At 55.2% G+C, this 16,913-nt stretch overlaps 1 protein-coding gene across 4 annotated transcripts in view; it reads right to left on the bottom strand.

Moving 5' to 3' along the window:
* FYCO1 (FYVE and coiled-coil domain autophagy adaptor 1) overlaps positions 1-16,913 on the bottom strand; it is a 71,670-nt gene that overhangs the window by 4,089 nt on the left and 50,668 nt on the right. For all 4 annotated transcript variants that reach the window (XR_006606989.1, XM_045080814.1, XM_045080820.1 and 1 more), the window contains exons 15-17: positions 10,826-10,921; positions 7,423-7,633; positions 1,462-1,571 (exon numbers count right to left, since the gene is read on the bottom strand). Coding sequence is in view for 3 of the 4 variants with exons in the window: in XM_045080814.1 (XP_044936749.1) it covers positions 1,462-1,571; positions 7,423-7,633; positions 10,826-10,921 (417 nt within the window). In the remaining variant the exon portion in view is untranslated. The remainder of the gene's footprint in view (positions 1-1,461; positions 1,572-7,422; positions 7,634-10,825; positions 10,922-16,913) is intronic.

Here is a 16,913-nt window from a genome sequence, read left to right as displayed (position 1 = left end):
CGGAGTAAGGTCGGGGTGGGTCACAGCACCATGGCTGCCTCTGATGGGAACCAGGAGCCTGCCTGGGGCATGGGATGGCGTTCTGCCCTGAATGCGCCTCCCCTCGGCCTCTCCGACAGCCCGCCGGGAATCTCGGTGATGCGGTGACAGTGCTCACTGCCTTTGCAGAGACAGGGCTCTGGGGCCTTTGGAGCTCTGAGGGCAGCTCTCTGGATACCCTGGGCCTGTGCCCCATGAGTCCAGCAAATTCAAGGTATGTTTGGGCTCATGGGGATGTGCAGGGGAGGAGCGGGAGAGGGGGAAAGTGGGAAGCGCCTTCTCTCAGCCCCTCCTTTGGCAGATGGCCTTGGCCATAATCCCTAGGTGTTCAAGGCCGGGCGGTGCTGAGGGGGGTGGCACAGCTTTCCCCTCGAGTACCCCGGCCAGTTACTCCGCCTAAAGCCAAGTGCCCCATGTGGGGGGATGTGGGCACTAGCTCAGGGCCCCACACAGGGAGGGATGTGGCTGGGTGCTAGTCAGGCAGGGCTCCTAAAATAGGCGGCCCCGACAAAGGGCTTATGCTGAAGCCAGAAGACTTGGGTGGGTCTTTACCCAAGGGATGGGTCCCTGCAACCTTAACCGCCCCGTCTCATGCTCCATGGAGTGGGGGCCCAGGCTCACGGCGGATCTCAACCAACGGGCTCCTCTCCCCAGCTTCCTTCCTCGGTGTCCCTCCAGCCTGTCTGTCTTCATTCCCAACTTCCTGCCCCCCAGGCCTTCACTCCTGGACCTGGATCTGGGGCTTCGATGCAGCACTTCCCCAAGACCGTGCACCATGCTCCCGCTGCCACGACACGAAGGCCTAGGGCCTCCCCCACACGGCTCTAGTCCTGGCCTTCATTTCTTGCTTGTTTGCCCACTCACCCACGCACCCATCCGCTCACCTACCCTTCCTTCCCCTTCCCTACCCTACCCTAGCCTTCTCTTCCTTCTTTCCTTCCACGTTTCTACGGAGCCCCTCCTTTGGGCTGGGCAGTCGGAGCCCGGACATCCGAGAGAGGCAGGAGGGCATAGTGGTTAAATCCAGAGGCTGGAGGCAGGCCCTCTGGGTTCCAACCTGGCTCTACCACCACCAGCTGTGTGACCTGGGAGGTGTTAGCCCCTGGTCCTCAGTCCCTTGGCGGCACCATGAAGGGAACAGTAGTTCCTATCACCTGGATGTGCCGTGGGGCTTAAGTGAGTTAGTAAGAGTGGAGGGTCGGGGACTCACGTGACATGTGCTAAGACTCTGTAAGTACTAGCCTGTGTCTCAATAAATCGGTAGCAGACACTAGACCACCACAGTATAGGGCTCTAAAAAAAGAGAAGCTATTAATAATAAATTACTGATAATTAAATAGTCTCTTCTAAACGTCCACCCCAGCTCTCGCAGCCAGGTGGCAGGTGAACTCTTCCGGATGCTTACGAGTGAGATGGCCCTACCTGGAAAAGGTGTTGTCGAAGATGAGCATGTAGATGCCTGGTGTGCGGACCTTGAGCTGGCCCTGGATGTTCTCCTTGTGGGAGCTGCACCGGGTCGTGGGGATAAGGACCTGGGAGGGAGAGCACATCAGAACAAGTGTCACAGAAGCTGAGAAGGCCTGTGAGTCCTCTGGGCAGACCCTTTATTTTGGGGACAGAACTAGGCCCAGGGAGGGTCGAGTTCCTGTCTGACATCGCAGCTGAGCAAGGTTGGGGCGGGGATCAGTCCCAGGACTGGGGTTGGGGATATGCCTGGATCAGTCCTAGGAATAGGAGGTACATCTGGGATCAGTCCCAGGAGTCGGGGGGTATGCTGGGATCAGCCCAGGAGTAGGAGTGGTACCTCGGATCAGCCCCAAGACGGGGGGGATCTTCTACATTCCCTGCATTTGCTGATGACCTGGGGTAAGGGAGGAGGCTGTGGGCCTCACTCAGAATCATGAACCCCTCAGCGCCCCAAGAGGAGTGGTCCCCAGCCTCCTCTGACCACAGCCCATGCCAGAATGTTCCACCACCTGGAGGAGCAGGCCTTTTTTGGCTTCAGGAAGCCGGGGTGTATTTGAGGTGAAATCTATCTGTCTGGCTCCTGCTGGGCCTTGTGCTGCCCGGGGTAAGGGGTGTTTCACAGGACAGGCAGAACCCCTGCCCACTCCCGTCTCTTCACAAGCGTTTTGTGAAGCCACTGAGCCCTGCCCGCTCTGGCCTAAACAGACCCGGCCCCACCTGTGGCTTCTCACTTGGCCCCAGCAGGCTGCCTCTCCTGCCGCCCCCCTGCAGGTCCATGGGCCCCACGGCCCTCTCATCTTTCCAGGCATCAGCCTCAGCCTCCTATTTACCCTCTGCCTTCCCCAAGAATGAGAGATTAGTTCCAGGAAATGGCTGTTTTCTCAGGACATGTTCTAAGGACCTCACTGTTGGGAGGCAAAGCCGAGCGCAGGGTGAGTGCTGGACGGGGCCGGGTGTGTGTGTGTGTGTGTGTGTGTGTGTGTGTGTCTGTGTGAGTGTGTGGGGGGGTCTGTCCTCTGGATGGCCAGTCTTTCTCACGAGGGTAACGTCTGCTACCTGCTGACCAGCTAAGACACTGTATAAAACTAAAGGTATGGCCGGGTGCCTGGCTGACAGGAAATGAGGAAATGGGAAATAAGACAGAGCCAACTGAAACTCAGAAGCATTTTAGAAGTGATCAATACCCCAGTGGGTCTGGTCTCAGAAAGCCTCCTTCAGCCGCCCACGTAGGCTGACTACACGTGAGAGGTCACACAGACAGAGGCTTTGCAGACCACGGCTAACACCGAGCAACTTGGGAGCTCCTCGTGTGGTGGGCTGCCCCAAAAGTGAGAATTTTAATTCTTTACAAAATTAAGTGCTGCCCCCTCCTCAGAAACACAGCTTTGTGAAATTCCATTACCTATTCCCTTTAAACATTTTTTTACCCTGAACAAAATGACTGAATCCAAAATGCTACTAACGATGTGATGGCTTTTTCAACTTACGCTTGAATACAGAGGCACGTTTCTGGAAACCCTACACGTTGGCCACAGGGTTCCTAACGTGAAGTTAAGTTTCCACAAAAGGTTCTGACCTCAAAGATCTTGTGGTTTAACAGAGAGAGCAGACGAAAAAAACGTTCAGTTCTAACAGTGAGCGTGTTGTGGGGGCAGAACTCGGAGGGGAGCCCACCCCAGCCCTGGGGGAGGAGGGGAGAGAGGCGCAGGAATCCTGGAGGAAGGGATGTTCAGCTTGGATGAGGTGGGTAGTTCGAGAGAGGCCTGGCTGTCCTAGGCAAAGGGAAAAACATCTTCAGAGACATTGGAGAAGACCTAAGATTTACTCTCCCAAGAGATAACCAAAAAGAGACAGAATGTACAAGACACTGGACATCAGGCAACAGAGGACAGTGATCTCTGAGGGAACAGGTGGGCCCCACACCTGCTTCGGCTCACCACTTTCCGATGAGAAGGGAGCAACCACCAGAGGGGACAAACAGAAAACAAACAGTAAGATGGCAGACTCAACCCTAACCAATCAATAAGCACATTAAATATAAACAGTCTATAATCCCAAGTAAAAGGCAAAGGCGATCAGGCTGACCCAACCCTCATCATGCCCATAAGCAGAGACAATTTAAATATAAAGACACAATAGGTTAAAAGTAAAAGCATGTTAAAAAGATACACTGTGGTAGCACTAATCCAAAGAAAGCTGGATTGACTACTATCAGACAAAATAGATTTTATATCAAGGGATGTGGCCAGGGGTAACTTCATGACAAAGGTGTGCATGCATCAGGAAGATGGACCAACCCTTCACACTGATGCCCCTAATGAAAGCTTCAAAAACATGAAGCCAAGAGAGGTAGGATTCCAAGGAGAAATAGATAAATTTACAATGACCAGTTGTATATTTCAATGCCCCTCAATAATTGATGGAATGACAGACAGGAACTCAGTAAGAAGATGGAAGCTTCGGAGAACAGTATAGTATCAACTAATTCAGCCCAAGTGGCATTTATGGAACATGCCACCTGACTGTGGCAGGACACACCTGCTTTTCGAGTGTGCTGGGAACACCCAGTAGGCCATCTTCTAGGCCACCAAAAAAAAACCAAAAAACAAAAAAACCCCAACCAAACAAACAAAAAAAAAACCACAAACCCACCTCATAGTTAAAAGGATTCAAGTTCTATGGCCTGTTTTTTGAAGACAATGGAGTTAAATTAGAAATAAACACATCTCTGGACCAAAAATATGTGTAAACTAAAGAACACACTCTTAAATAACACATGGGTCAAAGAGAGAGCACACATCAAAAGGGAGATCCCACAGGCACAGGAGAGAGCATAAGCAGTGTGTTCCCGATAACACAGGACATTTGCACTGGCTGGGAGCTGGTGGTGGTGAGGGAGTTGGAAGGGCCAGAGACAAGCCTGGAGGGGAAAAAGATACCTGAGGATGCACTCTGGGTGGGATCTGGGGCTAGCCCCTTCTATGCTTGGTCTCATTACATTCTACTGATGTTCTGTTGTATTCTAATTCCACCTGGGGCTGAGAATTCTGGGAGGTTGCAAGGTTGGGTCTGCTTCCTGGGTCTGTAACCTAACAATGCTGAGCCTGGGCACTTCGGCAAGCACAGGTGGGGGGAGGAGCTGCTGGCCAGGAAGTCTTGCTGTTTACACAGGGGCATCTGGGCACCCCAGCCCTCAACCTTGGCATTTACTACACTGACTGTAAAGCAACAACCGAGAGCTCGTTAGGCAGGTCGCCTGAAGAGGGTATGTCTACAATGTGTTTCATTTCTTTAGAACATTCTAGACCATAAACTTTTCATTCATCTCAGTTCTGGTATTCTCACCATGGTCAAAATCTATGAGGTCATCTCTGGTGCCAAAGCTCACGCAGCCTAGGTGGTGGGGAGAAGATGGGGGTGTGTGTGTGTCTGGAATAAACCTGAGGCAGGTCCCCGCTGGTTGAGCTCTGGGAGTACCTCCCACCAGCCTCCGGGGCCTCCACGGCTGAGCCCTCATCCATGCCACGGGTCTGCAAGACAGCCCAAGCTGCTTTTATGGATACTTGGATGGGCTCCCGTGGGCCGGGGCTCTGGTGCAAAGTGAGGTTTCTATGCTGGATTGAAGAAGTGAGTCACAAAAGGCTACACAGACTAAGAGGGGGGTGGTTGCTGGGCGTTGGGGGCTGCAGAGTGACTGCTCGTGGGGATAGTTTCTTTGGGGGGGGTGATGAAAATGATCTAAAATTAGAGTGGCGACAGTTACACAACGCTGTGAATATACCGTATGGCTTAAATGGGTCGATTATTTGGTATATAAATTATATCTTTAAAAAGCTGTCTAAAAAAACCCACAAAGTTAAGGTTCTTACTCCCGGTCCTGGTTCCTCCTCTGACTCTCTGTGGCCGCAGGTGGGCTGTTGAGTTTCTCTGGCCAAACATGGGTCCTCTGCCCAGAGAGAGGGCAGGGCCTGGGTCCAGTTCCCCACTCAATCCCCAGGCTTCAGGACAGGGTTGGCACACGCATACCCTCAACTCCTGGATGGAACATCTCTTTAGTCAAGGGTCTTCCCAAATTCCCAGCTTCTAATCTCAGTGCCGAGGCACGACCTTGACCAAGGAAGTATTCTGGAGAGGAGGTGGCTCTGGGGGGCTGGGCAGTGTCTGCTGGGCGCTGTTGGGGACGGGCTGACCTCATCCGTGCGGCTCCCTCTACGCTCCTGGTTTGGCCCAAGGCCTCCTCCCCTGATGGCTGTTCCCCGGGTGCCTGGCCACCCTCAGCTCGACACTATCTGGAACCGTGGTCGTCTGTTCACTGGGGGCGAGGGGAGGGCTCTTTCTTCAAGGGCAGAGCCACGTTGTCCCTTCTCTTCCTAGCTCTGACAGGTGCCAACAGAGCCCAGGGTTGAGCAGAACTTGGCAGGTGACTCTGAGCAGAAGGCAAAACCCCTGTGTCTACACCTCCACAATCACACCCTTGAGCGCTGTCACTTTCTCTGCACGTAAGCCTGTAAGACCCAGGCTGGTCAGGGGATCCTGGCGGAGTCCCCCAGACAGAGGCTGAGGACGTGGCTCTGGGAGCAGGTTCCTAGGCTGATGTCTACCCAAGGCTCCTCAGGCACGAGAAACAGCCACCCCATGGCTGGCTGAAGGCCGACGGCACCTGACCACCAGGCTCGCTTGCCCTGTCTATGGGTGCCCTCTGCCCCCTGGCGGCCACTCTGAGAAACACACTGGCTATCCAGACTCCCAGAGGCCATCTGAAGGCTGAAGAGGAAGGCTCCTCCTCCAGGTCTCTGAGGCCCAAATCCTGGTAGGAACCACACGGATCTCCCAGGGCCATGAGTGACTGAGCAAGGGGAGAGGCCCAGGGCTCAGCCACATGTGGGCAGGTGGCATGACAAAGGCCCCCGGCCGAGCCCCCTGCAGCCGGCGGCCCACACGCCAGAGGGAATCAGGGCTAGCCTCACGCACACCGCACGGGAGTTTCCTTCCACGTGACTTCAAGTTGTTCTCCCCCACTTTGCTTCTTGCCACTGCTGGAACATGGACATTTCTACACGGTACAGCAGCCTGATGTCCACCCTAAGCTCCCGGCTGGCCTCACCAGTCCTTCCACCAACACTGGTTCAAATGGGACTCGAGTTTCCACCCAAACGAGCTCTGCTTCCCCTCGTACTGAATCAGCCACCTGCCAAGTCCTGCTCGCCCTTCTGTTCTGGGCTCTGGACCCCACCCCATCCTTTCTGCTCTGGCTCCCAATCCCTCGAGCTAAGCCCATGACTTTCAACCTTGGCTGCTCACCAGACTCACCCAGGTCCCTCTAGGTGTGGAGTGGTGTGGCTGTGGCCTTGGGAGTGGGTGTTTCTAACATGTAGCCAAGACTGGGACCTGCAGTGCAGGCCATCGTCAGCATCTCATGTTTAGACTGTCTTAGGACTTTATGGACTGGGATCTGCCACCACGACTTCGAGCCCCACCGCCCCAGTGCACAATGGCCAGGTGTCTCTGAGGTGAGATGCCAAACACCCCAAGTTCACGACACCCTTCACGGTGACCTGTTCTTGCTCTGCATGGCTCTGTGAACAAAATGACCCTGAGACTCGGTTGATCTATATCCTCTGGTGATCTGTCCCCAAGTCAGACAGAAGCTGTCTGACAGAGGAGCAACCTTCAGAGACCTGAGGACAGCACTGTCCATCGTCTAGACCTTTCCCTCCTCAAGCTGGCTAAGGTCAGGTGCTTTGCCTGCCCCATGGGATACAGCCCAGAGGGCTTGTCCCCCTGCTTTCTCCACGTGTCCTTCTCATGGCTGTAGCCCAAACAGTCCAGGTGAGGCCTGCCCAGCAGAAGGCAGGATTGGCTGCGACCCTACACTTGGAAAGGTCAGCCCAAGCCCCCTGTGGGGAGCCGGCTTACCTTACACTGATCCAGCGGTGTGTCCTCTGCCTCCTGGAAGACCACACTGAAGGAGATGCTCTTGGGGTCGGAGGAGAAGACCCAACTGATGGTGAGGCCTGCCTCGGCCACGGTGATGGGGATGACACTGTAGGTACTGGACCGCACGAACAGCTCCCTGTTGCTCTCCCCAAAGTTGGCGATCTCGTCCACCGTGAGAGGTAGTTTTATCCTAAAATCCAAATGCAGAGAGGGCCCTGATCAAACGGGCAATGTGCCCGAGCCCGCTGGGAAGTTCACCTGTGGCTCAGAGATGGGAGGGGAACATTGTTCGATGTGTTTGATTACGGGAGAAGCCGGGATGTGTAGCTCCCATCCACGGAGAGCGCTGACCAGGTGCTGGGCATGGTATCCGGCACTGGGGACACAGAAGTCAAACATGGGGATGACCATCCTTGCCTGCGTGGGGCTGGCATGTCCCCAGAGGCGGCCGGAGGTGAAGGCCGGCCTGAGGTGCTCTGTGCCCCCACGCATGGGAAGCGGCTAGAGGCCTTAGCTTTCAAGAGCCCTCCCGAAGCTTCCAGCTGCCCAGCTGGCCGTCTCCTCTCTCCAGGTCCAGGCTGCCCTCTATGTTAACTGACACGGGCAGGAAGCACACCCATCACTAGAAACTTCCTGCCCTCTCGGCCGTCCCTCTTTTCGATGGAAATCTGTGCCTGCGGGAAGTTTCCAAGGGTCACCCTGGCTTTTCTTAAATGGGTTCCAGTACCTTCCCTGCTTCCTGTCTGCTGCGGGGCTCACCTCCTCGTAAGCCTGAGGTTCCTCCTCTGCCCATCTGCTGCTGGGTGTGAGGAGGGCCTCACAGGATGCTCTGGGAGTGAGTGAACTGGCTGTCCCCCTGTAGCTGCCTGTTCCTGACTGAGTGGCGCCCCCTCCTGGACAGTGCGCGCTAGCGCGGCCTTGGGTGGTGGTGTGGCTTTGGGCTAGTCCCACCTCCTTAGCTCTGAACCGGGAAGGTGGTGGCCGGGGCCTGCCAGGCCCTCTGCTTGCAGGCTTCATGTACCAGCTCCACGGCTGCGTCAAAAAGCTCGATGCTCCCATCTCACACGAGGAAGCCAAGATCCAAACGGATTAAGAAACTTGTTCCGGGCCCACCCAGGTCGGATCTGAAGCCACTACCTGCCCCCTACACCAAACTGCCTTTTGCGGCCAAAATCTACTGTCTCCCTTCGTGTAGCAGTGGAAACTAAAGCTCAGAGAGGTTACGAAACTCGCCCAAGACTGCACAGCAAGTAAGTCATGGGGCTGAGAGTTCCGTCTGCCTTCGAAGCTGTGGAGATGGGTGGAAATATTCCCCGGGACTATGCTAATGGAAGAGAAGCCAAGGATGAAAACACCCAGAACGCTCTACAGAGCAGCCCTGACAAAAATCATTCCACTTTCGTGAAAATTTAGTTCGATGTCACGTTTTCCCATGGGTTCACCGAAGCCTCATTTCTGATTATGGTGCAAAAAGCCCTGCCCAGTGTTCACGATTCTCAAGAATCTCAGAGTAGGCAGAAGGGCCCATTTTGGAAAAGAGGTCTTTCTTGTAAGATGGAAATCTTACTGCAAGGCCACGTGAGCCGTCATCCTGACAGAAGTCTCCAATGATGCTGGGCCATTTTATAATTTCATGTTCCAGAATTTTCCCTTTGCACTCAGTCCCTTGGATTGTGCTTCTAGTCTTTTCTTTTTCTTCCTTCCTTTTTTTTTTTTTTTTTTTAACCTTTCTAGACCTGATCTGTTCACTGGGAGGACGATACTCAGTCTCCCCAGAGGAGAGGCTAATAAAAATAAATCAAGGGTTTGCCATCTCTGCTCAAATATAATCTTCTTTTTTTTTTGAGAGACAGAGAACACGAGTGCAGCAGGGGATGGGGTGGGGAAGGAAGCGGGAGGAGAGAAAGAGGGAGAGGGAATATTAAGCAGGCTCCTTGCCCAGCTTGAAGCCCAACATGGGGCTCCAGCTCACTACCTTGAGATCATGACCTGAGCTAAAACCAAGAGTCAGATATTGAACCAACTGAGCCACCCAGGCACGCCTCAAATATAATCTTAAATAAAAGGAGCCCACTGTCTACAGAACTCACATCAAAAATGTAAATTCTACTGGTTTCCCTGCTCTGCCCTGTCCCTCCATAGTCATTCTCCACATGGCAACCGGAATGATCTTTTTTCAAATGTAAATTACATTAAGTCATCGTTCTGTTCCAAACCTCATTTTTGGGCTCCCCCTTCTCTCAGATTAAAAGCCGAAGTCCTCACAATGGTCAACAAGGCCTGATGTGACAGGCGCCCCCTTCCCTCTCTGACTCAGTTTCTCTCGTTCTCTCTGCTTCAGCTGCGCTGGCCGTTTCCCTGTTCCTTGAACATGGCAGATACCATTCTGCCCCAAGGCCTTTGTACCAACTGTTCCCTCTGCCTGAATGCTGTTCCATCCCTACGGTCTTACCTCCTTAGTGCCACTTTATTCAAGATCACTCTACTTTGTTTCCTTTCCAGAGCCATAGCACCTTGTAATGCACGATGTAATTCACTTGTTTACTTACATCTATGGTCCACCCTTGCTGGAATATGAACTAAACATGAGGGCAGGGATCTTTGTTACTGATGTACTCCAAGGACCTAGAACAGACCATACCTGCTGCCTCCTAGGTGCTCGGTATCGGTGAATCTACTCAGTGACTATTAAACCATCATGCAGCCTTTAGACACAACCCAGGAGAGAAAGAACAGGATACGTGAAAATACGCAGTTGTAAGTCTTAAAAGACTGTGAAGTAAGATGCAGAACGTTTTCTTTGTATAGAAAATGATGTACATACTTATTTTTAAAAACTGGAGAGCTCTACACCGAAGCGGTTTGCTTGTCTCTCTTTTCTTTTCTTTCTTTCTTTTTTTTTTTTACAATGAAAAAGTACTGCTCTTACAGTAAGAGAACAAACCAAAGTTATTTTCAAAAAAGCAGCACACAAGGCACAGGGGGCGTGAGGACGGGATGGCTATGGGGGCGCGGGGAGCTTCGGAGGGTGAGGGACCTGCTCTCGCTCTTCACTGTGGTCACATGGGGGCGACACTGTTCTGTTCCAGACCTGGGACCTTCCCATCTCTGGCACAACTAGGATGTGCAGCCAGCTGGGCTTGGAGGTTGGCAGGACGATGGGTGATTACACTGTATTATTTGTCAGAATCTAAGCACCATGCATATAAAGAGGGAATTTACCTTATATAAATTGTACTAAACAAAAAAAAAAAAAAGAAAAAGAAAAAAGGACAGACATGAAGTCACCATTGGTGCCAAGTCAGAGCCTCTGGGGTGCTTCCAGCTCCTCCTCCCCTAGAGTGACAGCCTGGGGCGTCCTGCTCGGAGACCTGTCACTTACATCAGCTCTCCAGACTTCAGCAAGCAGATTTCGGCATCCTGTCCTGGCGGCATGTCTTCAGTGTCCTCAGGGGTTAGCGAGGTTGACATGGTGTCCCTGGAATGTCACCCACAAGAACACACAGCCATTTAGCCATTGGCACTCAGAGTCCCACATCCTAGGGGCCCCCAGCCTTGGAGCCGCGTAGCCAAACTCAGAATGCTCAGGGTCCTTCAGTCCCAGAGGCCATGGCAGAGGGTCCAGCAGGTAGGGGCAGAGGGGCCGGGGCTGAGCAGGCAGGACTGGGAGAAGCCAACAGGGCTGGCACGAGGTCTCTAGGGTCTTTCCGGTGGCCATGGGGAGGGGCTGCCTGCAACTTATATGGGCCACCCTCCTGTCCCACGCCAGTGGAGCGCCATTAGCAGTGTCCCAGGGTCCTGTCTGGCCAGCGCCTGGCCGGGACTAGCCAAGCCTGCTCTGGCCCATCTCTGGGGAGCAAGGACACACACCCAGGAAATGGCATGGACCAAGAGCAAGCAGTGGGACGAAGCCACCTGGCCTCTCTCGCTCACCACCCACGGTCGGCTACACGGACAGCCAGCAGCGCAGACACGCCATGCTTCCGACCGTGATCCAGGTGGGAGTTGGGACACACCAGGGCCAGGGGCGGAGGGCACCATATGCTCCCTCTCAGAGAGCCCCAGCACACGGCAACATGAGTTTGAGGCTCTAGGAGGCCTGGCAGCAAAGACATCTACTGGATTTGAACTCCAGCGCTCGTGTTTATTCCATCATGGAACGTTTCAAACGCTTACTGAACTGCTTACTCTGGGAAGGCAGACTGCAGTCCCCCCTTTTCACTGACGGGACACGGGCGCCCAGGCAGCTCTGGAGACGCAAGCCAGTGCCCCACACCCTGACTCAAGCTCACCATCCATCCAAAGGCCCACGCTGGCTCGGCCAGTGGGCTTATGTGATCTCAGGGGCCTCAAGCCCAACCAGCTCGAGTGCCCCAGGCCTGGTCAGAGGAAACTGAGTCCAGAAAAGAAGAACCATTTGCCTCATGGACAATTGTTAACAAGGAACATCTCCCACCTAGCGTAGCTTTTTCCCAAATGTCACAATAACCCCTTCTCAACTGCCCTAGAGGGGTCTCCCCACATGTCTCTGGGGAAGGTCAATGTGCCTGCCTCCCTCCCTTCCTCCCCTGACAGGTACCCTTTGGGCTCTCACCAGATCAGCCCCGGAGACACTCGCCCGACCTCTGAGGCCCTCAAGGGAACTCGAGTGAACGCAGTCCAGCCCCACCCCTCCCACTGTGGTGCCCAGAGATGTCTGCCCGGGTCTGTGCTAGACACTGATGCCGGCATGCCCTCCCCCTTGGCAAAGGCTCTCAGTCGGCAACACACACACACACACACACACACACACACACACACAGCAGCCCAGGAAAGGTTGGTGGCCAGCAGCAAGCATCCAGACCTCGTGCTCAGACGGCTCTGCCTCCACCACCTTCACACGCACTTAGGCACCACGTTCATGGCTCCCCTGGGAGTGCAGCCGTGACTGTGCTGTCTGGACTGTGTGGCGCACCACCCACAGCCTGGGACGGGCTCTGTAGGATTCCCCGGTGAATTCCTGCGCTCGCATGGGCTCAGGACCTAACCTAACACCATCCCTGGGGACACCAGAGATTCAGGACAGCCCAGCGGCCGCTGCTGCTCACAGAGCTTCTGCCTGGAGCGGCAGCTGTCACCTCTGCTGGGAAGGGGTCCCCAGTACCCGCTGCTCGTATTTCACTGCCCTCAACGGGTTGGAGTGTCCAACCTGCCTGCGGGGAGAGGCTACAGATGATCTACCACAGTCCACGTCCTGAGTCTGAGCCCAAGGCTCCCCAGTCAGGAGAACCCGAACGTCCACCTGAGGCCCCGGGGACCCTCCGTGTGGTGGCAGAAAGCGGGAGAGCAGAGGGGGCAAAACTCAGTGAGGCTCCCCTCAGCCCATCCCAGCTGTCACTCCGCTGTGGGGGCGGGAAGATCTCCCATGTGTCACTGTGTCACAGTGCGCTGGCAGGTACAGTCCCGTGCCACTAGTCTGGGGCCGCGACTGGGGCCGACACGTGGCCACCTGCAGCCCGCTCCCATCTGGCCTGCTCCTCCCTCCCACTCACCCCTGGGGCCCCCGTCTGTCACAGCCCTCCTTACGCCGGGCCGTACTTCGCTCTTTCGGGTGCTGTCTCCCCCAGACTGAGAATCACTTGGAAGTAGGGGTGGGCAGCAGCTGAGCTGTCCCTACCCTGCAGGACTGGCATGGAGTGGCTCGGCCCCTGCCACCTGCACGAATCAAACAGTGTAAGTGCCATGTGCTAAGAAACACGTGGAAATTTGGAAAAGGGTAGAGGAATGCTGACAAAGCCAAAGAGAGGACAGAGGTCCCTGAAGGATAAGGACTCCCCCAAGCCCTGCATGGAGTGGCAGACACGGGATCAGCAGCGGCACACCCACCACAGACTTACAGGGTCTTTCTGCCCAGAGAGAGGCCTCTGTCCTCTTGGGAAAGCACTGAGCACAAGACAGGGTGTCACTGGACCAGGCCCGATGTCATGCTTGCTCTCCGCCAGGCCCAGCAGTCTCTCTGCCATTCAGCTCCCCTGTCCCTGTCCCATTCCCATCTGCTGTCATGCTGAGGCCACTGGGGGGTGAGACTCTGCTGTCAGGGCGCCGCTGTAAGGGGGTGGTTGTGGGGGCTGGCATGGGGAGGTACCAGGGCTACGGGATCACCAGACACCCACTGGCACCCCACTGCCTGGCTGGGCCTGTCTGGGCAGTCCCCTTCAGCCCACAGTAAGTGGGGAAGCCCATCTTCACAAACACCCCACCCTTCGGGGGCTAAGCACAGGGAGCCCTGAGCCCTGGGGGCTCTGTCTGTCCAGCTGGAGCTCCCTGGGGCTCCCGAGGGCAGGAGAGGCCATGTGGCTCTTGGTGGCGTCCTCTCTCCCAGGCGGTTCCAGTCTTGGGTTTATGACTAATGGTGACTCTAGGTGCCCATCCCTCCTCTGAGGTTCTCCCTTCTCTACGTGGAGGAGATGGAATCAGATGGACTCCGGGCTCTGCTTCAAGTTCAATGCTTGGCCTGAAAAAAGCAGTAGGTTCCAAAGGATTCTTCCCTTGGCCTTCTCCAGGCCTCCCAAGGAGCGCGCACCAAGAACATGCCTGACTTTCCCGCTGCCACTGAGGGCAAGCCCGGCCGTGGTTCCTCTTCCTCCCCAGCCCGGTCCTTGACCTCCTCCCTGCTCACCTCCTCCCACGGCTCCTGAGACCACGGGCTTCCAGATCCCCCCTCCTTCTCCCAGGAGAAACACAATCACAGAACATCAGTGTGAGACGCTGATCAAGGGATCAACCTACCCGCCCCCCACCCACTGACGGCCATGGATATGGGAGCCTGAGGAGCCAAGATGTGCCCAAGGCCACTTAGGCCTGCCTCAGGTCACTTGCCTTCATCCTTGTGCAAAGTGCGAACACCGTATGAGAGGAAGGTAAGTAACATTCGACGGAACAGACTCTGAAGCTGTGGTTGGTTCTCTTGCCTTCTCCGGCAAAGAGAGAAAAGATGTCGGAACCCGTCACCCCCTCTCCTCCTCCAGCTCCCCCTCTCTGGCCATGATGACAGACAAGCCCTCATTACCTGTAAGTAGGTGCTTCCCAGGGTAGGTCCCCAGCCTCTCCCGGCCCTGGCTGAGGCCCCCAGCGAGGCGGGCGTGGGTGGGTGATGTGTGCCGAGGGTAAGGATTAGAGGCACAGGGGTTTCTTCTCGATGGCTTTTCGAATCTTGGGTCACGACCCACTGAGTGGGTCACAAACCAATTTAGGAAGCCATGACCCACACTAGAAGAAGTTGAATAGAAAATGCCTAAGCAACAGTATACTGTGTGTTGTCAGGGGCAGTGTTGCATCACGGGGCTCCTGCTTTGCTTTCGTGTCCCCATGCACGCCCCTGGGTAGTCAGGTAAAAGCAGACGGAAAACTAGCTTGGGAAGGACGGGGAACAAAAGCACGGCCACTAGGGGGCACCCTCTCTCCTGCCAGCACCATTTCCTTCTGTTGCCACTGGGGGGCTTTCCTGAGACGTTGAGACCCATTCTGTGCGCCCACAGCGCCCTTCCTTCCTCCCCTTGCTCTGGCCATGTGAGCCTCCAGCTGCCGATGGTGACCGCTGATGGCATGTCACCCTTTCCTGCTGAGCTCCCGTCCCTGAGCCCGGGGTCAGGAGAGCTGACCTAGTCTTGGGGAGCACACATCTGGGGCTGGTCATCCCGGCACCCCCACAGATCCTGCCCCTCACACTGTCTAGGATCAGTCAACGTCCAGATTACATCCTTGACAGTGAGCTGGCTTTCTGTCCCACAAGTCCCCACACAGAGGACATAAACAAGGCTCCATTTGAGAACCACGTGGGGATAAAGCGGTGTCCGCGGACAAGGCGGATGGTGAGCCAGTCCCTAGCAATGCAGCGCAGGGGTCTGTGCCTGCCTGGATGAGGGGTCACGGGGGACGGGGCGGGGTCCCCTGTCTCCATGGCTGGAATCTACAACAGCTCCCTCTTGCAAACTGAAATGCCTCAGCTACTTCTTCATGTAGTTACGGTACCACGTCAGCCCTGCAGACTGCCGGGGGTGGGGAGGGGCAGATCCTAGGCTGTTGGGTCGGCAGAGGAAGAAAGGATGCCTAGGAAGCAACCCCGGCCCGCGCGTCTTAGTGACCGCCTTCCTCGGAGGACTCCAGCTGCTCCTCGGCCTCGCCAAGCAGCACAGTGAGAAGGGCTGCTTCGCCCGACTACCCAGGATCCAGGGGCCAGCGCAGTCAGCAGATGGCTCTATGTTTACAACACCCTGCCCCGTACAACAGCCACCAGCCTCACGGGGCCACCTGAACTCAGACCCATCACAATTTTCTGAAAAGCCAACCATTTGGCTTCTCAGTGGCACCAGCCACAATGCAGGGACTCAAGGGCCACTGAGTGGGACGGTGCCCACTCTCTGTGGGCTCTGGGGGCGTTTTCCCATTCGACTCTTAAAAGTAAGTTCCTGGTAGTTTTTCTTTCAGTCATTGGCTTCCTTTTTGCCTTTCAAAACCGGAGTGATGAAGAGCACTTCTGGTATTTTGATTTCTGAGTACTTAGTAACCATGGTCTGACCACAATACCCAAGCCCACATGCCCAGCCTCAGAACCAAGAGCCAGGCAGCACGGGGCGCGCCTCCCCAGCTCTGGTCAGAGCTGCCTTCTGGTTGGGCTCTTTTTCTGAGGCTTTTGGTCCAAACTCATCCTCCACGGCCCCCATCAGCCGCCAGCGCTTTGCACCAAGGCTTCTGCCAGCAGCAGGAACTGCCTCCATCCTGGGTCCTGGGACTGACGTCCCGCCTGGGGCTCTGCATCAGGAACATCAGGGGTTCTGGAAAAGTGGGCAGGTCAGTGCACTCTGACTTCAAGATAAACCCACAACGGGCGTGGCTGCTGCTTCCCATCTAGCCTTCCCCCAGTTCTAGTTAGAAAACGTTTAAGTATTCCAGGGGAAATCCAAGATATGTGGCTGGGCTGTTGCCCTTGACAAGTTCAGAGTTTTGTTTCAAAGAAAAGTAATGCCCTTGAAACACCAAGCGCTACGAACTGGCGGATAAGAAGATAACACTGGCACTAGGTGAAGTGGTTGAAATAAGCTTCTGGCCCCCAGAGGGTGAGTGGCTCCCTCCTCCTCCTGCGGTCTGGCTGCAAGCCTTCCAGTGGAGAACTTTCCGCTGGAGAATGGTGATGCCAAATACAGCCATGCTTTCTTAGACACACGAACCTGCCCCTCACCCCCACCCCGTGAGCCCACACATGGTCATGGAGGCGGCCAGGGCAATACCCGTTGCTTCCCATGGAGTACTTGTCCTTCCAAGACACAAGGTCCTGGTCACGTGATCATGTTTGACAAGGCTCAGGCTGTTCTAACTCTGTTCTGGAACTGACCCCAAATGACACAGTTGGCTTGTCCCTAGAAAAGCTCATCTCTCGAAGTACAAGAGGTTCCAAAAGGAAAGGGTGGCTCACTCTGAAGGGGTGTCTTGCC

Source organism: Mustela putorius, unplaced genomic scaffold (genome assembly GCF_011764305.1).
Source record: "Mustela putorius furo isolate JIRA1106 unplaced genomic scaffold, ASM1176430v1.1 tig00000095_pilon_pilon_pilon, whole genome shotgun sequence".
NCBI lineage: Eukaryota > Metazoa > Chordata > Mammalia > Carnivora > Mustelidae > Mustela > Mustela putorius.
This window is presented reverse-complemented; position numbering and strand designations above follow the sequence as displayed.